The 23,088-nt window shown below is 60.1% G+C and overlaps 1 protein-coding gene across 1 annotated transcript; it reads left to right on the forward strand.

Moving 5' to 3' along the window:
• Nucleotides 1-7,692: 7,692 nt before the first annotated feature.
• Nucleotides 7,693-19,975, forward strand: armc5 (armadillo repeat containing 5). Its single transcript, XM_088909114.1, has 7 exons — nt 7,693-8,438; nt 9,951-9,981; nt 10,171-10,278; nt 11,830-12,661; nt 13,483-14,000; nt 15,858-15,990; nt 17,728-19,975. Exons 1-7 carry the CDS (start codon nt 8,115-8,117, stop codon nt 19,556-19,558), a joined length of 3,777 nt encoding a protein of 1,258 aa, XP_088765240.1. The 5' UTR covers nt 7,693-8,114; the 3' UTR covers nt 19,559-19,975.
• The last annotated feature ends 3,113 nt before the right edge of the window (nt 19,976-23,088 follow it).

Below are 23,088 nucleotides of genomic sequence, written 5' to 3' on the forward strand. Positions count from 1 at the left end.
TGTCCCACACAGAGACACAGCTCTCTTACAGCCCTGATCTCTATTACTGTCACACACAGAGACACAGCTCTCTTACAGCACTGATCTCTATTACTGTCCCACACAGAGACACAGCTCTTTTACAGCACTGATCTCTATTACTGTCCCACACAGAGACACAGCTCTTTTACAGCCCTGATCTCTATTACTGTCACACACAGAGACACAGCTCTCTTACAGCACTGATCTCTATTACTGTCCCACACAGAGACACAGCTCTCTTACAGCCCTGATCTCTATTACTGTCACACACAGAGACACAGCTCTCTTACAGCACTGATCTCTATTACTGTCCCACACAGAGACACAGCTCTCTTACAGCACTGATCTCTATTACTGTCCCACACACAGAGACACAGCTCTTTTACAGCACTGATCTCTATTACTGTCCCACACAGAGACACAGCTCTTTTACAGCACTGATCTCTATTACTGTCCCACACAGAGACACAGCTCTTTTACAGCACTGATCTCTATTACTGTCACACAGAGACACAGCTCTCTTACAGCACTGATCTCTATTACTGTCCCACACAGAGACACAGCTCTCTTACAGCCCTGATCTCTATTACTGTCCCACACAGAGACACAGCTCTTTTACTCTTTTACTGCTGACGAGTCCATCGCAGCCTCTGTCTGGCCCAAACCAGTCGGGTGTGACGTCTAGGACATCACTGTCCTGTCAGCGATGTGAGCATTCATTCCAGAAAATGTTGTTTCTCTTTTCCATCAGTATATCTGCTCGACAGAGTTCACCATGTCTGACAGAGCAGCGTTAATCATTGTTCTGTGGGATACAAGTGAATGAGGAATAAGGAGCTCCCTGACTCCCTGACTCAGCAGTTTTGTGCGAAACTTGTCTGAATTGCAGGCTGATTGTAAAGTGCGCGGAAACTGATTTTACTGTGATGTTAAAAGACTGAACTGAAGTCGGAAAAAGTAAACTCACAAGTTAGTTTTACTGAACTGTTGGAACTAAATCCAAAACCCACTGGCCCAAGCATCTGTTACTGTAGTAACTGTGGGGGAACTTGGCTGCTCCTGTGGTTGTTGCTGCAGGTACCCCAAATGAGACGTGTACCACCGAGCACGCGTTTGAGATCTCTCTGGCCAGCTCCCAGCACACACTGCCTTAGAGACAGGGTCAAAGGAACAACTTTTAGAATTGAGCTTAGGTTTGCTCTGTGGACACTTTCCCAGACTCAGACATCTGTACAAACACAAAGGTGTTTTGCAGTCTTCAAGAATCTCGGTGTTGGAGGTTGGATTTAAGGAGTTTGATATGTGTAGCTCGTAAGATGTTCAATAAAATGGGGAACATTTTTTTTATAATTAATCTGTATTATTGCCTAGTGATCACACACCCAAAAGAAACGGTCTAAAGCTGTTCCCTCCTTTCATGTGTATGAGATGGAAATGTAATATTACTTAAACTCCACTAAAAACAATGCCAAAAAACCCCACTGATGAATGTAAACATATTGTGTTCCGTTTTAAAACGGCCTCGGGCAGTCGATTGCTTTGTATTTTATTCTTGTTCTCTGATCTGGTTTTGGATACGTTTTCTCCTGTGTAAAAAATTAAAACATAACCGCGAGGAATAAACACCGGAAGTGCCCGGTCCTTCCGCTTCCTGTCCGGCCGAGTGGGCGGTGACGTCAGGGCCGCACTAGCCTCGGGTCTCTGTGGTGGTGTCGGCGCGCCCTGTTTTTTTCCTCTTTTTTAAATTGCAACAACAGAACCCGCAGTAGAGACAGGAGTGCATGTAGCATATCACTAACACCGCCGGGGGTGCATACTGTAACACAGCTGCACTTTACAACAGCAAGAAGAGATTAAAGACGGTCCATAGAGCGCAGCTTTCCTGTTCTAGTGTTCGGGAGCGGCTGTAGTCGAGTCCTTCAGCTGTAGTTCAGGTGGGCAGCTGCGTCAGCAGGCGTAGGCTGCAAAGGAACAAGTAACAGGTTTATTCCCTGCTGAAAAAAAGAAGAAAGAGAACACAACGTTTCGGCCGTGGAGCCTTCTTCAGGTGTGAGAGAGACAGGGCAGGAGGCAAAGGTCAAGTAGCAGGAGAACAAAGGCTGGGAGGGAGGAGGAGTGAGAGGCGGGAGCAGGGGACAGACAGAGAGGCCAGTCAGGAGGTGTGAAGTTGCCCTGTCTCTCTCACACCTGAAGAAGGCTCCACGGCCGAGACGTTGTGTTCTCTTTCTTCTTTTTTTCAGCAGGGAATAAACCTGTTACTTGTTCATTTGAGTCCTTCAGCTGTTCGAGCGCGGCTCTCCCCCACACCAGTTCACCGCACGTGTAAAACACCACCAGGTACAGGTAGTCACACGGGACACTTTCATATTATTTTCAAAGGGATTAAAATTTAAGAATTGTAATAATAATAATAATTATTATTATTATAATAGCGCCTTTCTGGACTCTCCACTCAAAGCCCTTCACAGTCCTGGGGATCCCCTCCACCCCCACCAGTGTGTACCCCACCTCGATGATGCGCCAGTCCTCTCTCACACAGCAGCTCTCAGAGCGATGAGGACAGGTCAGGGTTATTAGGAGGACTGGTAAAGACCAGGGGGACACCGGGGTGACACCCCGGGATTGTTAATGACCACAGAGAGTCAGGACATTGGTTTCATGTCTCATCAGAAGGACGGAGCCTTCTTACAGTCCAGTGTCCCCATCAGTGTCCACCCCTACTCTTTTATAGCTCACCATCACTGTAATGGGGCATCAGGACCCACACAGAGCGCAGGGAGAGAGCGCCCCCTGCTGGCCCCACTCACACCTCTCCCAGCAGCAGCCTCAGCTCTCCCAGGAGTCTCCCCTCCAGGTACTGACCAGGCTCCCCCCTCTGGGCTCCAGTGGGCTGTGAGCTGGAGGAGAGCGCCCCCTGCTGGGCTCCATTGGGCTGTGAGCTGGGTCAGAGCGCCCCCTGCTGGGCTCCAGTGGGCTGTGAGCTGGGTGAGAGCCCCCTGCTGGGCTCCAGTGGGCTGTGAGCTGGGTGAGAGCGCCCCCTGCTGGGCTCCAGTGGGCTGTGAGTGGTAAGCTGCAGAAAGATAATGTCAATTTTGGACTCTTTCTCTATACAACTTTGCAGATCAGTCCAGATTGTTTTTACCAGAGGACATATCTGAAACAAATGTTGTAAAGTTTCAAAAGACACAGTCATCGATATTCATTTTCAATCTCTGCACAACAAGGGGCTCTTCTGGGCAAACCTGATGAGTGATTTTATATGATAGCTCCTTACCCTCATCAGTTATACAGTACTCACTTGACATCGCCCACGTTCTCTTTTCAACCAGCCAGGTTCCCAAAGGACGTGTCCAGAATAGTGTAATTGACAAGATACTGTCGATTTGCAAAGGGATCTCAAGAATGTATTATTACAGCCATCAGTAAATATATTCTTTCCTTGGAGTCGAATACGGGCTGTAAATTCTCCCATGGACTGCTAGTACAGTTTCTTAGAAGAATTACACCCCTAGTGATCTACAGCACTGGTTACAATCTAGTATGGATGAACTGTAGCAGGACTTTATTATCTGTTCACAAAGGCGGTGTGATTAGACACTGCCCCGTCAGCTCCAGGTCAGTGTTTTCCCCAGATGACACCACCTCTAACCCCGTTTTCAAAGAACAAGGTTTTATTTCTAACTTGAATATCTCTACTGTCACAGAGGGGAAATGATGTTTATACATAAGAGAACGGAGAATGTGTCCCAGAAGCTCATCAGCCGAGGTCTCACAGAGATTAGAGTTTATTTATCAAATGCAGAACGACACAGCGTGCAGCAGCAGCAGCAGTTGCTGACAATGAAATGTCTTTTCTGCGAGCTCACGGGGGGGTAAAATCACAAAATTAAAGTTACAAAATAAGGTTCCATAATAATAGATAACAGTGCGATAGAACTTGAATGAGATAAACTCAGCCAGAGCTCAATATGAGTCGAGCTGCGACGTGTCCAGGGTGTGTGCAGTACAGGATGTCCAGGGTGTGCAGTGTGATGAAGACAGTGAAGACTGTGTCCATGTAGCCAGTACAGGTGATCTGCTGAAGGAGCTGCAGGTGGGCTGTTTAGCAGTCTTATTGCCTGGAGGTAGAAGCTGTTCTGTAGTCTGTTGGACTTGGACCGAATGCTTCGGTACCGTTTACCAGACAGTAGGAGAGAGAACAGTTTGTGACTGGGATGACTGGGATCCTTGAGAATGGACCTGGCCTTCTTCAGACATCTAGCTGAGTAGATCTCCTGGGTGTTTGGTAGCTCACAGCCGGTGATGAGCTGCGCTGACCTCACCACCCTCTGCAGTGCTCTGCGACCCCGGGCGGAGCAGCTCCCACACCAGGCAGTGATGCAGCCAGTCAGGATGCTCTCAGTAGTGCACCTGTAGAAGCTGGCCTGGATATGTGACGGCATGCCGAACCTCTGTAGCCTGCGGAGAGAGAACAGGCACTGCCGTGCTGTCTTGACCACGATCGATGTTGGTGTGGTGGGTCCAGGTTAAGTCCTCTGAGATGTTAACTCCCAGGAACTTAAAACTGCTGACCCTCTCCACTGCAGTCCCATTGATGTGAATAGGTGTGTGGTCTCCTCCCTGGTGTTTCCTATAGTCCACAATCATCTCCTTAGTCTTACTGATGTGAAGACAGAGGTTATTTTCCTGGCACCATGCTGCCAGGGTTTCAACCTCCTCCCTGTATGCAGACTCCTCACCATCTGTGATCAGGCCGATGACTGTCGTTTCGTCCGCAAACTTGATGATGGAGTTTGAGTGATGCCTGGTGACACAGTCATGGGTAAATAAGGAGTAGAGGACAGGGCTGAGCACGCAGCCTTGGGGGGCTCCAGTGTTTAGATTCAGGGTAGAGGATATGTTGGTGCCCACCCTCACCACCTGCGGACGTTCCGTCAAGAAGTCCAGGACCCAGTTACAGAGGGAGGTGTTCAGTTCCGGGTCCTGGAGCTTGATGACCAGCTCTGAGGGCGCTATGGTATTGAATCAACATACAGCATTCTCACACATGTGCCTTTCTTCCGCAGGTGTGAGAGGGCAGTATGGAGGGCAGTGGCAATAGCGTCTCCTGTGGACCTGTTCTGGCGATGCGCAGACTGCAGTGGGGCTGGGGTGTCAGGCAGTGAGGAGGTGGTGTGTGCTTTGACCAGCCGCTCGAAGCGCTTCGTGATAACGGATGTCATTCAGGCAGTTGACTCTGGGTTTCTTAGGAACAGGGACAATGGTGGTGCAGGAAGGAACTATAGACTGAGCTAGAGAGGGATTGAAAATGTCCGAGAAGACATCTGCCAGCTGGTCTGCACATGCCTTCAGAACGCGGCCAGGGATGGCATCAGGGCCAGGAGCCTTGTGTGGATCGGTCTTTTTAAAAACTGGACACACATCCGCTCTGGATACGATCAGTGGGTTTCCGGCTTGGATTTCTGGAATCTTCCTGACTGGATCTGCGTCACTGACCTCAAACCGAGCAGAGAATGAGTTTATCTCATCAGGAAGCGAGGCGGACTGTTGTGCGATATAGCGGGGTTGCGTTTTGTAGTCTGTAATGGTGCGTACTGTATACCATTCCACGTGATCCGTGTGTTGCAGCCGTGATGACATGGCTCTAGTTTTACTCTGTCGTTGTATTTAGCTGTTTTGATGGCTTTCCTGAGGTCGTATCTGGATTTTTTGTGTTCATCCCTATCGCCAGAATCGAAAGCAGCTGTCCTCACTCTCAGTTTGGCGCGTATCTCGCCATTTACCCACGGTTTCTGATCTGGGTACGTGTGAACAGTGCCCTGTGAGCCACATCTTCAGTACGTTTACTGATGCAGATGTCACCATTCTGGCGATCACAGAGGACAGCCACCCCACTGCCCTCAGGCCAGAGATACAAGAGCATCTGGACACTGGCCACCACATTCCTGAACAGCTTCTACCCACAAGCAGTGCGATTGGCGACATTGACATTTAGCCATTCCCCTTGGACCACACCTACACCGTCACCCTCTACCTCATTATGATTTCTTATCTATCGCACATCTCCAGTCATTGTTTACACGTCTGCATTGTTTACATTCAAGCTGTCTACATGTTTACTTGCACACTGTCTACTGTTTGTGTGTATATCGTCTTGATGCACTGTCTGCGCTCTGTGTTTTTACACGTGTTCTAACAATCGAGAGACTTTCTGTCAGTAAGAATTCCATTGTACCAGTACTGTACACGGACCGGTTACGTATAAGATTTTATTGTCCCCTGAGCGAATGTTTTTACGGACACCCAGCACTCCTGTACATTTAAATAGAACGCAAACAAAAAAAGATGAAGAAAAGAAAAACGTTGCACATTATTCTACTGCAAAAAATAAGAAGAACATTGCACATCCCTCTGTTGCACATCTACAGTATAACACCCAGCAACATGTAACTTTTATAACACGTCAGAAAACATATCGCACTCAAGCGGGTTGTAAGAGTCAAAATTGTGTTGGAGAGTGGGACACAGGAATGTTTGTGTCTGTTTGACTTAACATTTGGGAACCCTGAAGCGTTTGCCAGAAGGAAGAGGTTGAGGATGTGGGAGGGATCCGATATATTTCTTCCTGCCTGTTTGATGACGGACTTTTCCAAGATTGTCTGCAGGGAGGGATGCCGTTTCACTCCCATGACCTTCCAAGCTGTCTGGAAGAGGCGCTATTTGTGATTTTAAATGAACTGATAGATGACCAAGCCGCACTGAAATACCTGATAATGCTCTCGATTACAGCACGGGAGAAGAGCAGCATTACTTCCTGTTGAACCCCAAACACTCTGAGTCTTCGCAGGAAATGTAAGCGCTGCTGAACTTGGGAGCAAACACTCTCAACACGAGTAGTCCAGCAAGAGGTTACAGAGTGCGAACAGACCTGGAGAGCTCACACAGCCCTGAGGGGCACCTGTGCTCACAGACCCTGACATTCTGCGTGCGGTTTGTTACAAATGAATGGGACCGTCTTTGAATGTTGTGGTTATCAATAGCTGGGGCCGCAGCGTGTTAAATGCGGAGCTGAAGCCCACAGACAGCAGCCGAGCACAGGCATGGGGGTCCCCTAGGTGTCTTTTAACAAGATGCACAACGCTGTGAATCGCATCACCGGTGTTTATATGCAAACTGGTATGGATCCAGTACAGAGTTCACTTCTGAGCACAGCATGGATACCATAATATGGCAATACAGTTCAAGTTCGTACCCCAGCGACCCCCCCCCAGTCCCCGCCACTGCCTCGTAACGCCGAAAACACCAGCTTCAGCTACTCCAGCTCCCCCAGCGCCGATCACAACACAACGACAACAGCAGCGCGCCCGTCCAGGCGGAGAGGGCGGGCTGACAGGCCGACGGCGCTCCTGGGAAATGAAGTTTTTCTTCCCCTCCACGGCCAGGTAAACGGCCTGGTTAAGAACTACAATCCCACAACCCCCCCCCCCACACACCGGGAGTTGACACGCGTGCCCCGGGGTGTTCTGGGAGTTGATGTTCTCGAGTAGGCGCGATGACCTCCGTCACAGCGTAAAAAAATCCCACGATGGACTACAAGTCCCGCAAGGCCGCGGGGACGGCAGTAAATAAGAGGCGCCGCGGCGGCGCCTGCCTCTTCCTGTTTGTTTTGCGTTTCTCCCGGGTTTAAAATGGCGTCGGCTTGCCGACCGAGGGTGTTGAGGAAAAGAGAGGCGCTCACGGGCGGCAGCTGCTGAGGGGGGCGAGCGGCACACGGACGCGGCACACGAGGGCGGCGCAGGACGACTCCCGGCGCTGCGGGTCCCCGGCGCGGAGGCCCTCCGTGCGCGCCCGAGGCGGCCGACGCCCCGCGGGGCCTGCTCGCTCGGGCGCCGCCGGCCGCGGGCTCCGGCTGCGGCACTACAGTTCCCGGCAGCCTCTTCGCGACGCCGCGGGCCGCTGGGGGATGTAGTTTTCTGGGGGGGGCGGGGCGGGCGGTGGGTATTGGTGCTGCGGCGGACTGCAGACCCCAGTGACAGCAGGGCAGGGGGCCGGGGAACAGGGGGGCAGGGGGGCAGGACACCCCTGGCCGGAGGATGGCCACGGGGGCGGCGGAGGACTCGCTGGGCTGGTGCCTCACGCAGCTGGCGAAGGCCGTGGCCCCGAGCTCGACAGCGGTGGACTGGAGCTGGTCCGAGTCCGGCCAGGCCCAGCCCCAGCCCCAGGCCGGGCTGAGCCGGGCCCTCATCGCCATCCGGACCCGCCACATCAAGGGCGCGGCGGGCATCGCGCGCTACCGCAGCCGCGGCGGCCTGCGCCCCCTGCTGGAGCTGCTGCGCCGCCCGCGCGCCCGCAAGGCGCTCGACCTGGCGCTGAGCATCCTGGGCAACTGCTGCACGGAGGCGGAGTCGCGCTCGGAGGTAGGGGGCGGGGCGGAGAGGGGGCGTGGCGCTCGGCGAGGAGAGGGCGTGGCGCTCTGAGGGGTGGGGAGGGCGGGGCGCTCGGAGGTAGGGGCGGGGTGGAGAGGGGGCGTGGCGCTCGGCGAGGAGGGGCGTGGCGCTCTGAGGGGTGGGGAGGGGGAGTGGGGCGCTCTGAGGTAGGGGCGGGGTGGAGAGGGGGCGTGGCGCTCGGCGAGGAGAGGGCGTGGCGCTCTGAGGGGTGGGGAGGGCGGGGCGCTCGGAGGTAGGGGCGGGGTGGAGAGGGGGCGTGGCGCTCGGCGAGGAGGGGCGTGGCGCTCTGAGGGGTGGGGAGGGGGAGTGGGGCGCTCTGAGGTAGGGGCGGGGTGGAGAGGGGGCGTGGCGCTCGGCGAGGAGAGGGCGTGGCGCTCTGAGGGGTGGGGAGGGCGGGGCGCTCGGAGGTAGGGGGCGGGGCGGAGAGGGGGCGTGGCGCTCTGAGGAGGGGAGGGGGAGTGGGGCGCTCTGAGGGGAGGGGAGGGGGAGTGGCTCTCTGGGAGTCGCGCTCTGAGGGGAGGGGTGGGGGGAGTGGGGCGCTCTGAGGGGTGGGGAGGGGAGGGGGAGTGGCTCTCTGGGAGTCGCGCTCTGAGGGGTGGGGAGGGGGAGTGGCTCTCTGGGAGTCGCGCTCTGAGGGGAGGGGTGGGGGGAGTGGGGCGCTCTGAGGGGAGGGGAGGGGGAGTGGGGCGCTCTGAGGGGTGGGGAGGGGGAGTGGCTCTCTGGGAGTCACGCTCTGAGGGGTGGGGAGGGGGGAGTGGGGCGCTCTGAGGGGAGGGGAGGGGGAGTGGGGCGCTCTGAGGGGTGGGGAGGGGGAGTGGCTCTCTGGGAGTCGCGCTCTGAGGGGAGGGGTGGGGGGAGTGGGGCGCTCTGAGGGGTGGGGAGGGGAGGGGGAGTGGCTCTCTGGGAGTCGCGCTCTGAGGGGTGGGGAGTGGGGAGTGGGGCGCTCTGAGGGGAGGGGAGGGGGAGTGGGGCGCTCTGAGGGGTGGGGAGGGGGAGTGGCTCTCTGGGAGTCGCGCTCTGAGGGGAGGGGTGGGGGGAGTGGGGCGCTCTGAGGGGTGGGGAGGGGGAGTGGGGCGCTCTGAGGGGTGGGGAGGGGGAGTGGCTCTCTGGGAGTCGCGCTCTGAGGGGAGGGGTGGGGGGAGTGGGGCGCTCTGAGGGGAGGGGAGGGGGAGTGGGGCGCTCTGAGGGGTGGGGAGGGGGAGTGGCTCTCTGGGAGTCGCGCTCTGAGGGGAGGGGTGGGGGGAGTGGGGCGCTCTGAGGGGTGGGGAGGGGGAGTGGGGCGCTCTGAGGGGAGGGGAGGGGGAGTGGCTCTCTGGGAGTCGTGCTCTGAGGGGAGGGGAGGGGGAGTGGCTCTCTGGGAGTCACGCTCTGAGGGGTGGGGAGGGGGGCGCTGTGAGTTACGGGGGGGGGGGGGGGTCAGTAGCCCAGTTCCAAGCCCCTCTCTGGAAGCTGACCTGTCTCGTTGTGTTTGTGCTTCTGTAGGTTCGCACCCTGGGAGGGATCCCCCTGTTAGGTGAGAGAACCGTCTCCCTACCATCTCTGTCCTCTCTCTGTGACCTCATGCCCTCCGCTCTGTCCTCTGTGACCTCATGCCCTCCACTCTGTCCTCTTTGACGTCACCCCCTCCTCTCTGTCCTCTTTGACCTCATGCCCTCCGCTCTGTCCTCTCTGATGGGCACTGATGTGTCTCCGTGTCCTGCAGTCACACTTCTAAGAAGCATCAACATTGGCAGCATCCAGAACCGAGCAGCTCGAGCTCTGGGCAACCTGGCTATCGATCCAGACAACAGCGTGCTGATCCACAAGGCAGGTGAGTGTGTCTGTATTAACCCCTCTCTCTCTCAGTGCAGTGTTAATGTACTGGAGTGTCCAGTCAGTGTGTCTGTATTAACCCCTCTCTCTCTCTCAGTGCAGTGTTCATGTACTGGAGTGTCCAGTCAGTGTGTCTGTATTAACCCCTCTCTCTCTCTCAGTGCAGTGTTAATGTACTGGAGTGTCCAGTCAGTGTGTCTGTATTAACCCCTCTCTCTCTCAGTGCAGTGTTAATGTACTGGAGTGTCCAGTCAGTGTGTCTGTATTAACCCCTCTCTCTCTCTCTCAGTGCAGTGTTCATGTACTGGAGTGTCCAGTCAGTGTGTGTGTATTAACCCCTCTCTCTCTCTCAGTGCAGTGTTAATGTACTGGAGTGTCCAGTCAGTGTGTCTGTATTAACCCCTCTCTCTCAGTGCAGTGTTAATGTACTGGAGTGTCCAGTCAGTGTGTCTGTATTAACCCCTCTCTCTCTCTCAGTGCAGTGTTAATGTACTGGAGTGTCCAGTCAGTGTGTCTGTATTAACCCCTCTCTCTCTCAGTGCAGTGTTAATGTACTGGAGTGTCCAGTCAGGGTGTGTGTATTAACCCCTCTCTCTCTCTCAGTGCAGTGTTAATGTACTGGAGTGTCCAGTCAGTGTGTGTGTATTAACCCCTCTCTCTCTCAGTGCAGTGTTAATGTACTGGAGTGTCCAGTCAGTGTGTGTGTATTAACCCCACTCTCTCTCAGTGCAGTGTTAATGTACTGGAGTGTCCAGTCAGTGTGTGTGTATTAACCCCTCTCTCTCTCTCTCAGTGCAGTGTTAATGTACTGGAGTGTCCAGTCAGTGTGTGTATTAACCCCTCTCTCTCTCAGTGCAGTGTTAATGTACTGGAGTGTCCAGTCAGTGTGTGTGTATTAACCCCTCTCTCTCTCAGTGCAGTGTTAATGTACTGGAGTGTCCAGTCAGTGTGTGTGTATTAACCCCTCTCTCTCTCAGTGCAGTGTTAATGTACTGGAGTGTCCAGTCAGTGTGTGTGTATTAACCCCTCTCTCTCTCTCTCAGTGCAGTGTTAATGTACTGGAGTGTCCAGTCAGTGTGTGTGTATTAACCCCTCTCTCTCTCAGTGCAGTGTTAATGTACTGGAGTGTCCAGTCAGTGTGTGTGTATTAACCCCTCTCTCTCTCTCAGTGCAGTGTTAATGTACTGGAGTGTCCAGTCAGTGTGTGTGTATTAACCCCTCTCTCTCTCAGTGCAGTGTTAATGTACTGGAGTGTCCAGTCAGTGTGTGTGTATTAACCCCACTCTCTCTCAGTGCAGTGTTAATGTACTGGAGTGTCCAGTCAGTGTGTGTGTATTAACCCCTCTCTCTCTCAGTGCAGTGTTAATGTACTGGAGTGTCCAGTCAGTGTGTGTGTATTAACCCCTCTCTCTCTCAGTGCAGTGTTAATGTACTGGAGTGTCCAGTCAGTGTGTGTGTATTAACCCCTCTCTCTCTCAGTGCAGTGTTAATGTACTGGAGTGTCCAGTCAGTGTGTCTGTATTAACCCCTCTCTCCCTCTCTCTCTCAGGTGGGGTGTCTGCTCTCCTCCTCTGCCTCTCCTCCTCCTCCTCGGCCCCGGACTCCCCTACCCCCCAGGAGGCGGAGTGTGCCCAGTCTGTGGTGAGGGCGCTGCGCAACCTGGCGGACACTCCAGCTCACCGCGGGCTGCTGGTGGCGCAGGGCGCGGTGGCGGCGCTGGGCGCGCGGCTGGCGGCCCCCTGCCCCCCAGCCCTGCGGCTGGCCGCCCTGCGCGCGCTGGCGGAGCTGACGCGCGGCTGCAGCCAGGCCTGCGCCCGCGAGCTGGCCCGCGCCGGCGTGCTGGCCCGGCTGGGGCCCCTGGCGGCCGAGCCGCGCGCCCCCCAGCAGGAGCTCGCCCTGCGGGTGCTGGCCCACTGCTGCGCCCAGGGCTGCCTGCGGCCGCTGGTGGGCTCCCTGGGCGCCGTGGCCCGCTTCGTGGAGGAGGTGCGGCATGAGCCGGCGCGCTCGGCCGCCTTCCTGCGCGCGCTCTGCCTCTGCTGCCGGGAGGCCGTGAACCGGCCCCGCGTGCGGGCGGCCGGCGGGCTGGACGTGCTGCTCGGCGCGCTGGCGGGCCGGCCCGGGCCCGCGCTGGTGCGCCTGGTGCTGCTCGCCTTCGTGGACTTCGTGTACGACGAGGCGGCGCTGGAGCAGCTGCAGGGGGCGGGGCTGGTGCCGCTGCTGGTCGCCCGGTTGGTGGAGCTGGCCCGGGGGGAGGGGCCAGGCCGCGGGGGGGAGGAGCCTGCGGACCCCTACACCCCCTCCTTTGACTTCCCACCCCTGGAGGCAGCCAGGAGGGAGGGGTCAGCCGAAGGTCAAGGGTCATCCAGCTTCCTCAGTCTCAGGTGAGGATGGAGGGCAGCCTGTCTCTCTCTCAGTGCGGGGTCGCTGTAGTGTGTGAACCCCTCTCTATCTCTCAGTGCGGGGTCACTGTAGTGTGTGACCCCCCCCCCCCCCCCCTCAGTGCGGGGTCACTGTGGTGTATTAACCCCCCTCTCTCTCAGTGCGGGGTCGCTGTAGTGTGTGAACCCCTCTCTCTCAGTGCGGGGTCACTGTAGTGTGTGACCCCCCCCCCCCCCTCTCTCAGTGCGGGGTCACTGTGGTGTATTAACCCCCCTCTCTCTCAGTGCGGGGTCACTGTGGTGTATTAACCCCCCTCTCTCTCAGTGTGGGGTCACTGTAGTGTGTGAACCCCTCTCTCTCTCTCAGTGCAGGGTCACTGTGGTGTATTAACCTGTCTCTCTCAGTGCGGGGTCACTGTGGTGTATTAACCTGTCTCTCTCAGTGCGGGGTCACTGTGGTGTATTAACCCGTCTCACTCTCAGTGCGGGGTCACTGTGGTGTATTAACCCCTCTCTCTCTCAGTGCGGGGTCACTGTGGTGTGTGAACCCCTCTCTCTCTCTCTCTCAGTGCGGGGTCACTGTGGTGTATTAACCCCTCTCTCTCTCAGTGCGGGGTCACTGTGGTGTGTGAACCCCTCTCTCTCTCTCTCTCAGTGCGGGGTCACTGTGGTGTATTAACCCCTCTCTCTCTCAGTGCGGGGTCACTGTGGTGTGTGAACCCCTCTCTCTCTCTCTCTCAGTGCGGGGTCACTGTGGTGTGTGAACCCCTCTCTCTCTCTCAGTGCGGGGTCACTGTGGTGTATTAACCCGTCTCTCTCTCCAGGTCCTGGCTCTTGTCGGAGGGCTTGATCTCCAGTGAGGGGGAGGTGTCCCCCCAGTGGTCCCCAGGGGGCGAGTCGGAGTGGGGTGCGGACTGCAGCGCGGGGTCCCCTCCCCCACCCTCGTCGTCCCAGGCGTCCCCCCCCCGCGCCCCGCCCGCCTGCAGCGCGCGGCCCCCGCCCGAGGCGCCCCCGTACCCCCACCCGTACCACCCCGAGCCCTGGACGCCGGAGTCGGCGGCGCTGGTTCTGCTGTCGCGGGCCTCGCAGGCGCTGGACCCCAGCGCGGTGCTGGCCCAGCCGGCGGCGCTGGCCGGGCTGCTGGAGTACCTGCAGCTGCGGCGCGACCCGAGCCCGCGGCTGGGGCGCCTGCTGGGGCGCCTGTCCTGCCACCCCGCCTGCCTGCAGGCGCTGCTGCGCTGCGGAGCCGCCAGCCTGCTGCACCTGCGGCTCGTCCGCGGCCTCCAGGGGGCGCCCGGCCGCCCGCAGCCCGAGGGCACCCGGCTGAGGGTCCGAGAGCTGGGTGAGCCCCTCCGTCTGTCGGCACCCGTCTCTCTCTCGCCCCTCTGTCTGTCGGCACCCGTCTCTCTCTCGCCCCTCTGTCTGTCGGCACCCGTCTGTCGGCACCCGTCTCTCTCTCGCCCCTCTGTCTGTCGGCACCCGTCTCTCTCTCGCCCCTCTGTCTGTCGGCACCCGTCTGTCGGCACCCGTCTCTCTCTCGCCTCTCTGTCTGTCGGCACCCGTCTCTCTCTCGCCTCTCTGTCTGTCGGCACCCGTCTCTCTCTCGCCCCTCCGTCTGTCGGCACCCGTCTGTCTGCACCCGTCTCTCTCTCGCCCCTCCGTCTGTCGGCACCCGTCTGTCGGCACCCGTCTCTCTCTCGCCCCTCCGTCTGTCGGCACCCGTCTCTCTCTCGCCTCTCTGTCTGTCGGCACCCGTCTCTCTCTCGCCTCTCTGTCTGTCGGCACCCGTCTCTCTCTCGCCCCTCCGTCTGTCGGCACCCGTCTGTCTGCACCCGTCTCTCTCTCGCCCCTCCGTCTGTCGGCACCCGTCTCTCTCTCGCCCCTCCGTCTGTCGGCACCCGTCTCTCTCTCGCCCCTCTGTCTGTCTGCACCCGTCTGTCTGCACCCGTCTCTCTCTCGCCCCTCCATCTGTCGGCACCCGTCTCTCTCTCGCTCCTCTGTCTGTCTGCACCCGTCTGTCGGCACCCGTCTCTCTCTCGCCCCTCCGTCTGTCGGCACCCGTCTCTCTCTCGCCCCTCCGTCTGTCGGCACCCGTCTCTCTCTCGCCCCTCTGTCTGTCGGCACCCGTCTGTCGGCACCCGTCTCTCTCTCGCCTCTCTGTCTGTCGGCACCCGTCTCTCTCTCGCCTCTCTGTCTGTCGGCACCCGTCTCTCTCTCGCCCCTCCGTCTGTCGGCACCCGTCTGTCTGCACCCGTCTCTCTCTCGCCCCTCCGTCTGTCGGCACCCGTCTGTCGGCACCCGTCTCTCTCTTGCCCCTCCGTCTGTCGGCACCCGTCTCTCTCTCGCCCCTCTGTCTGTCTGCACCCGTCTGTCGGCACCCGTCTCTCTCTCGCCCCTCCGTCTGTCGGCACCCGTCTCTCTCTCGCCCCTCCGTCTGTCGGCACCCGTCTCTCTCTCGCCTCTCTGTCTGTCGGCACCCGTCTCTCTCTCGCCCCTCCGTCTGTCGGCACCCGTCTGTCTGCACCCGTCTCTCTCTCGCCCCTCCGTCTGTCGGCACCCGTCTGTCGGCACCCGTCTCTCTCTCGCCCCTCCGTCTGTCGGCACCCGTCTCTCTCTCGCCCCTCTGTCTGTCTGCACCCGTCTGTCTGCACCCGTCTCTCTCTCGCCCCTCCATCTGTCGGCACCCGTCTCTCTCTCGCCCCTCTGTCTGTCTGCACCCGTCTGTCTGCACCCGTCTCTCTCTCGCCCCTCCGTCTGTCTGCACCCGTCTCTCTCTCGCCCCTCCGTCTGTCGGCACCCGTCTCTCTCTCGCCCCTCCGTCTGTCGGCACCCGTCTCTCTCTCGCCCCTCTGTCTGTCGGCACCCGTCTGTCGGCACCCGTCTCTCTCTCGCCCCTCCGTCTGTCGGCACCCGTCTCTCTCTCGCCCCTCTGTCTGTCGGCACCCGTCTGTCTGCACCCGTCTCTCTCTCTCTCTCTCCTGTCTGTCTGCACCCGTCTCTCTCTCGCCCCTCCGTCTGTCGGCACCCGTCTCTCTCTCTCTCCTGTCTGTCTGCACCTGTCTCTCTCTCTTGTCTGCAGTCAGAGTGTGTTGTGTTGTGTTGTGTTGTGTTGTGTTGTGTTGTGTTACAGGACTGACCCTCCTCAGTAATTTGCGGGTGCAGTGTGAGTCAGAGTGTGTTGTGTTGTGTTGTGTTACAGGACTGACCCTCCTCAGTAATTTGCGGGTGCAGTGTGAGTCGGGGTTCGGCGCCGGTGTCCTCACTCATCTGATGCTGTCTGGCTCGGACCCTGAGCGGCTGGCCTGTGCTCTAGCCCTGCCCCTGGTCACCAGGTGAGCTGTCTGTCTGCCTGCCTGTCTGTCTCCCCAGTAACAGGCCTGCCTGCCTGTCTGTCTCCCCAGTAACAGGCCTGCCTGCCTGTCTGTCTCCCCAGTAACAGGCCTGCCCGCCTGTCTCCCCAGTAACAGGCCTGCCCACCTGTCTCCCCAGTAACAGGCCTGCCCGCCTCCCCAGTAACAGGCCTGCCCGCCTCCCCAGTAACAGGCCCGCCTGTCTCCCCAGTAAGAGGCCCGCCCGCCTGTCTCCCCAGTAAGAGGCCCGCCCGCCTGTCTCCCCAGTAACATGCCCGCCCGCCTGTCTCCCCAGTAACATGTCCGCCCGCCTGTCTCCCCAGTAACAGGCCTGCCCGCCTCCCCAGTAAGAGGCCCGCCCGCCTGTCTCCCCAGTAAGAGGCCCGCCCGCCTGTCTCCCCAGTAACAGGCCCGCCTGCCTGCCTGTCTCCCCAGTAACAGGCCCGCCTGCCTGCCTGTCTCCCCAGTAACAGGCCCGCCTGCCTGCCTGTCTCTCCAGTAACAGGCCTGCCTGCCCGCCTGTCTCTCCAGTAACAGGCCTGCCCGCCTGTCTCTCCAGTAACAGGCCTGCCCGCCTGTCTCTCCAGTAACAGGCCTGTCTGCCCGCCTGTCTCCCCAGTAACAGGCCCGCCTGTCTCCCCAGTAACAGGCCTGCCCGCCTGTCTCTCCAGTAACAGGCCTGCCCGCCTGTCTCTCCAGTAACAGGCCCGCCTGTCTCTCCAGTAACAGGCCTGCCCGCCTGTCTCCCCAGTAACAGGCCTGCCCGCCTGTCTCCCCAGTAACAGGCCTGCCCGCCTGTCTCCCCAGTAACAGGCCTGCCCGCCTGTCTCCCCAGTAACAGGCCGGCCCGCCTGTCTCCCCAGTAACAGGCCGGCCCGCCTGTCTCCCCAGTAACAGGCCGGCCCGTCTGTCTCCCCAGTAACAGGCCGGCCCGCCTGTCTCCCCAGTAACAGGCCGGCCCGCCTGTCTCCCCAGTAACAGGCCCGCCCGCCTGTCTCCCCAGTAACAGGCCGGCCCGCCTGTCTCCCCAGTAACAGGCCCGCCCGTCTGTCTCTCCAGTAACAGGCCCGCCCGCCTGTCTCCCCAGTAACAGGCCTGCCCGCCTGTCTGTCTCCCCAGTAACAGGCCCGCCTGTCTGTCTCCCCAGTAACAGGCCCGCCTGTCTGTCTCTCCAGTAACAGGCCCGCCTGTCTGTCTCCCCAGTAACAGGCCCGCCTGCCTGCCTGTCTCCCCAGTAACAGGCCCGCCTGCCTGCCTGTCTCCCCAGTAACAGGCCTGCCTGTCTCCCCAGTAACAGGCCCGCCCGCCTGTCTCCCCAGTAACAGGCCCGCCCGCCTGTCTCCCCAGTAACAGGCCTGCCCGCCTGTCTCCCCAGTAACAGGCCCGCCCGTCTGTCTCTCCAGTAACAGGCCCGCCTGCCCGCCTGTCTCCCCAGTAACAGGCCTGCCCGCCTGTCTCCCCAGTAACAGGCCTGCCCGCCTGTCTCCCCAGTAACAGGCCTGCCCGCCTGTCTCTCCAGTAACAGGCCTGTCTGCCCGCCTGTCTCCCCAGTAACAGGCCCGCCTGTCTCCCCAGTAACAGGCCCGCCTGTCTCTCCAGTAACAGGCCTGCCCGCCTGTCTCCCCAGTAACAGGCCTGTCTGCCTGCCTGTCTCCCCAGTAACAGGCCTGCCTGCCTGTCTGTCTCTCCAGTAACAGGCCTGCCTGTCTGTCTCTCCAGTAACAGGTCTCTGCTCCGGAAGCTGCTGCTCGATCACGCTGGTCTACGTCTGGCCCTGCAGCCGCTGTGTTGCCGCGACGACGCCCCGGACGCGGAGGACGACCCGCTGGGCTGTGGGGGCGCCCTGGGGGCCTGGCTGCCGCCCCCCCACCCCCCCTCGGCGCCGCGCCTGCGGGCGCTGTACTGCTGCGCGCTGGCGGACAGCCTCTCCGCCCTGCTGGGGCGCCCCGAGGGCGAGGGGGGCGCCCCCAGACCCCCGCGGCCCCCGCCCCCCGCCCCCTGCCCCTACCGGCGCGCCCCCCCGGACCTGCTGCTGCTGCTGGACGACGGGACGCGGGTCCCCGCCAGCCGGGACGCCCTGACCGGGGAGGGGGGCTCCCCCTACTTCCACGCGCTGCTGCTGGGGGGGTTCCGGGAGGCGCGGGCCACGGGGGGGGTCCCCATCCGCGACGTCACCCCCGAGATGCTGCTGCCCGTCCTGCACTTCCTGCACGGCTGTCGCCTGGGCGACGGGCCGGCCTGTCCGCTGCTGGGGGCCCTGGGGGCGCCGGCGGGCGGGGAGCCCCCCCTCTGGGGGCTGCCCGGGGGCGGGGAGCCCCCCCTCCTGGCGGCCATGCGGGGCGCCAGCCGGTTCCTGGTGTCGGGGCTGCAGGCGCAGCTGGAGCAGCGGTGTGTGTCTCTCCTGGGCCAGCAGGGGGCGTCCGGACCGGGTCAGAGCGGGCCGGAGTCACTGGGCAAACTGGGCAGGTCTGGACTGGGTCAGAGCGGGCCGGAGTCACTGGGCGGGTCTGGACCGGGTCGGAGCGGGCCGGAGTCACTGGGCAAACTGGGCAGGCAGGACTCGGAGTCACTGGGCGGGTCTGGACCGGGTCGGAGCGGGCCAGAGTCACTGGGCGAACATGGCGGGCAGGACTCGGAGTCACTGGGCGGGTCTGGACTGGGTCGGAGCGTGCCGGAGTCACTGGGCGAACTGGGCGGGCAGGACTCGGAGTCACTGGGCGGGTCTGGACTGGGTCGGAGCGGGCCGGAGTCACTGGGCAAACTGGGAAGGCAGGACTCGGAGTCACTGGGCGGGTCTGGACCGGGTCAGAGCGGGCCGGAGTCACTGGGCAAACTGGGCAGGCAGGACTCGGAGTCACTGGGCGGGTCTGGACCGGGTCGGAGCGGGCCGGAGTCACTGGGCAAACTGGGCAGGCAGGACTCGGAGTCACTGGGCGGGTCTGGACCGGGTCGGAGCGGGCCAGAGTCACTGGGCGAACATGGCGGGCAGAACTCGGAGTCACTGGGCGGGTCTGGACCGGGTCGGAGCGGGCCAGAGTCACTGGGCGAACATGGCGGGCAGGACTCGGAGTCACTGGGCGGGTCCGAACTGGGTTGGAGCGGGCAGGACTCGGAGTCACTGGGCGGGTCTGGACTGGGTCGGAGCGGGCCAGAGTCACTGGGCGAACATGGCGGGCAGGACTCGGAGTCACTGGGCGGGTCCGAACTGGGTTGGAGCGGGCAGGACTTGGAGTCACTGGGCGGGTCTGGACTGGGTTGGAGCGGGCAGGACTCGGAGTCACTGGGCGGGTCTGGACCGGGTCGGAGTGGGCCAGACTCAGAGCCGGACCGTGCCTCCCTCCTCGGCGCCCTGCCCTCGCTGTACCAGTTCTCCCAGCAGCACGGTTACCCCCTGCTGGGGCGCCACTGCCTCGCCCTGCTGCTGGCCGCCCGCCCCCCCCTGCCCCTCGCCCCCGCCGCCGCCTGCCTGGGGCAGATCTCCGAGCACGCCCACTGCGGCCAGCGCCTGCAGGAGGACATACTGGCCATGGTCACCCGCGCACTGACCTGACCCCGGGCAGCAGGGGAGAGGGGCAGGAGACAGGGGGAGAGGGGCGTGTCTGGGGAGGACACACAGGGGCAGATGGAGTGTCTGGGGAGGAGACGGGGGCGTGTCTGGGGAGGGAGGAGACAGGGGCAGATGGAGTGTCTGGGGAGGGGGGAGACGGGGGAGAGGGGCGTGTCTGGGGAGGACACACAGGGGCAGATTGGAGTGTCTGGGGAGGACACACAGGGGCAGATGGAGTGTCTGGGGAGGACACACCGGGGGAGAGGGGCGTGTCTGGGGGGGGGGGGGAGTTTTGTCTAAGGGGACGAGGGCGTGTGCTCTCTGGGTGCCCTCTGTGGGGCTGTAGATACTGTATATACACTGTGAATACCCAGCTGGACCCTGAGTCACTGTAATAAACGCTCAGCTGATGAACTCAAACTGCTGTGTCAGAGGTCAGTCTGTTCTCCTGCCCCCCCAGTAACCCCCCTGTCTGTCTCCAGCGGAGAGACCTGCTCCCACACTGTTCTGAAACGGGTCCAGTCTGATGACACTGCACCGCCCCAGGACCCAGGAGCCTGGGGGCTGGGCGGGCCGGCTCCTGCCCTCCTGGGCTCTGGCGGACCGGACCGGACCGGGCCGGACCTCTCTCCTGCGGTGGGGACGTCTCCGTGTCGTGGCCTGGCGCTCGGGGGTCCGCAGGGCACGGCTCTGTCTGACTCCGTGTTGCATCCAGAGTCTGCCCTCTGCTGGGAGAGTGAGAGTCTTTATCACCCCTGGGGGGGGAGGAGAGAGAGAGTCTTTATCACCCCTGGGGGGGGGGAGAGAGAGAGAGAGTCTTTATCACCCCTGGGGGGGGAGGAGAGAGAGAGTCTTTATCACCCCTGGGGGGGGGGAGAGAGAGAGAGAGTCTTTATCACCCCTGGGGGGGGAGGAGAGAGAGAGTCTTTATCACCCCTGGGGGGGGGGGGAGAGAGAGAGTCTTTATCACCCCTGGGGGGGGGAGCTGTTTTACAGCAGCAGTGCTGGTGGACAGAAGGAGAATTCAACTACATGCAGACAAGAGTGAAGGTTTACTCCCTGCTGAACACCTACTACCTATAATAAGAATTGCTTTAATATAGCGCCTGTCTGGACCCTCCACTCAGAGCGCTGTACAGGTAATGGGGATCCCCTCCACCCCCACCAGTGTGTACCCCACCTGGATGAGGCTCCAGTCCTCTCCCACACACCAGCTCTCAGTGGGGAGGAGAGCAGAGTGATGAGGACAGGTCAGAGAGGGGGGTTATTAGGAGGCCATGATGGGTAAAGACCAGGGGGAGATTTGGCCAGGACACTGGGGTGACACCCCGACTCTTCTCGAGAGACACCCTGGGATTGTTAATGACCACAGAGAATCAGGACATCGGTTTCACGTCTCATCAGAAGGACGGAGCCTTCTTACAGTCCAGTGTCCCCGTCAGTGTCCACCCCTACTCTTTTATAGCTCACCATCACTGTACTGGGGCATCAGGACCCACACAGAGCGCAGGGTGAGAGCGCCCCCTGCTGGCCCCACTCACCCCTCTCCCAGGAGTCTCCCCTCCAGGTACTGGCCAGGTTCCCCCTGCTGGGCTCCAGTGGGCTGTGAGCTGGGTGAGAGAGCGCCCCCCGCTGGGCTCCAGTGGGCTGTGACCTGGGAGAGAGAGCGCCCCCCGCTGGGCTCCAGTGGGCTGTGAGCTGGGGGACAGCGCCCCCCGCTGGGCTCCAGTGGGCTGTGAGCTGGGGGACAGCGCCCCCCGCTGGGCTCCAGTGGGCTGTGAGCTGGGTGAGAGAGCGCCCCCTGCTGGGCTCCAGTGGGCTGTGAGCTGGGTGAGAGAGCGCCCCCTGCTGGGCTCCAGTGGGCTGTGAGCTGGGTGAGAGCCCCCTGCTGGGCTCCAGTGGGCTGTGAGCTGGGTGAGAGCGCCCCCTGCTGGGCTCCAGTGGGCTGTGAGCTGGGAGAGAGAGCGCCCCGCTGGGCTCCAGTGGGCTGTGAGCTGGGTGAGAGAGTGCCCCCCGCTGGGCTCCAGTGGGCTGTGAGCTGGGGGACAGCGCCCCCCGCTGGGCTCCAGTGGGCTGTGAGCTGGGGGACAGCGCCCCCCGCTGGGCTCCAGTGGGCTGTGAGCTGGAGGAGAGAGCCCCCTGCTGGGCTCCAGTGGGCTGCCAGTTGTGAGTTGCAGAGGGTTTCGGGTTTCGGCTGCTGGCCGTTCCTACCTGATCTTCGTCAACATCCAGACCTGTTGACGTGGAAGGTCAGGTGTTGAGTGAGGACATGGCTACAGGTGTTGAGTGAGGACATGTCTACAGGTGTTGAGTGAGGACTTGAACCTGTTGGTTTTGGAGCTGGGGGGTATCTGCGCTCCGATGGGAGTAGCTGGAGGTGTGAATCGCGGATGGATTGTGCTGTACGCCAAACCCGGGACTGAGGGACAGAGGGGAGACGGGCTGGGACGTCTCTTCACCAGTCTGTCCAGTCTGTCCAGTCTGCCCCTGCCTCTCCGACTCAAACCGTCTTGCCTCAGACCAGCAGATCTGGGTCGCCGTCAGAACCGAGCCGAGGAGGGACCAGCTACGACCCGTGGACCTTGAAATCCTGAGGCCTCCTCCAGGATCCTGTCCTGCGGGCCGGGTCGGTCTCGGCGGCGCTGAGCTCTGCCCCAGCGTCTCCCCCGGTGTGGGTCGGGTGGTCTGCCAGCGCGTCTGCGCGTCTCCGGCGGTCGTCAGGGTGCAGGACAGAGGGCGAGGGAGGCGACGCGCACCCCGGGGGAGACCCGGGAGAGGAGCGGTCCTGGCGCAGAGGGACACGAGGTCGTGCCCGAGCCGGGCCGCCCGGCCGAGCGGACTGGGCACGGCGCCGCTGCAGAAGCCCCTCGAGAACGTTCCCCACACGGACCTGATCGCTCGGCTCCGCTGACCAGCCTTGTGTGATCGCGGGACTTGTACTGTACTCATTCTGTACTCATACTGTACACATACTGTACTTGTCTCTGTACTCGTACTGTACTTGTACTGTACTCGCCTGTGTACTCATTCTTTACACATACTGTACTCGTACTGTACTTGTACTGTACTCGCCTGTGTACTCATTCTGTACACAAACTGTACTCATTCTGTACTCATACTGTACACATACTGTACTTGTCTCTGTACTTGTCTCTGTACTCGTACTGTACTTGTACTGTACTCGCCTGTGTACTCATTCTGTACACAAACTGTACTCATTCTGTACTCATTCTGTACACATACTGTACTTGTCTCTGTACTTGTCTCTGTACTCGTACTGTACTTGTACTGTACTCACCTGTGTACTCATTCTGTACACAAACTGTACTCATTCTGTACTTGTCTCTGTACTTGTCTCTGTACTCGTACTGTACTTGTACTGTACTCGCCTGTGTACTCATTCTGTACTCGTTCTGTACTCGTACTGTACTTGTACTGTACTCGCCTGTGTACTCATTCTGTACACAAACTGTACTCATTCTGTACTTGTCTCTGTACTCGTACTGTACTTGTACTGTACTCGCCTGTGTACT

This window comes from Atractosteus spatula (assembly GCF_055471065.1).
Source record: "Atractosteus spatula isolate fAtrSpa1 chromosome 5 unlocalized genomic scaffold, fAtrSpa1.hap1 SUPER_5_unloc_1, whole genome shotgun sequence".
NCBI classification, from domain to species: domain Eukaryota; kingdom Metazoa; phylum Chordata; class Actinopteri; order Semionotiformes; family Lepisosteidae; genus Atractosteus; species Atractosteus spatula.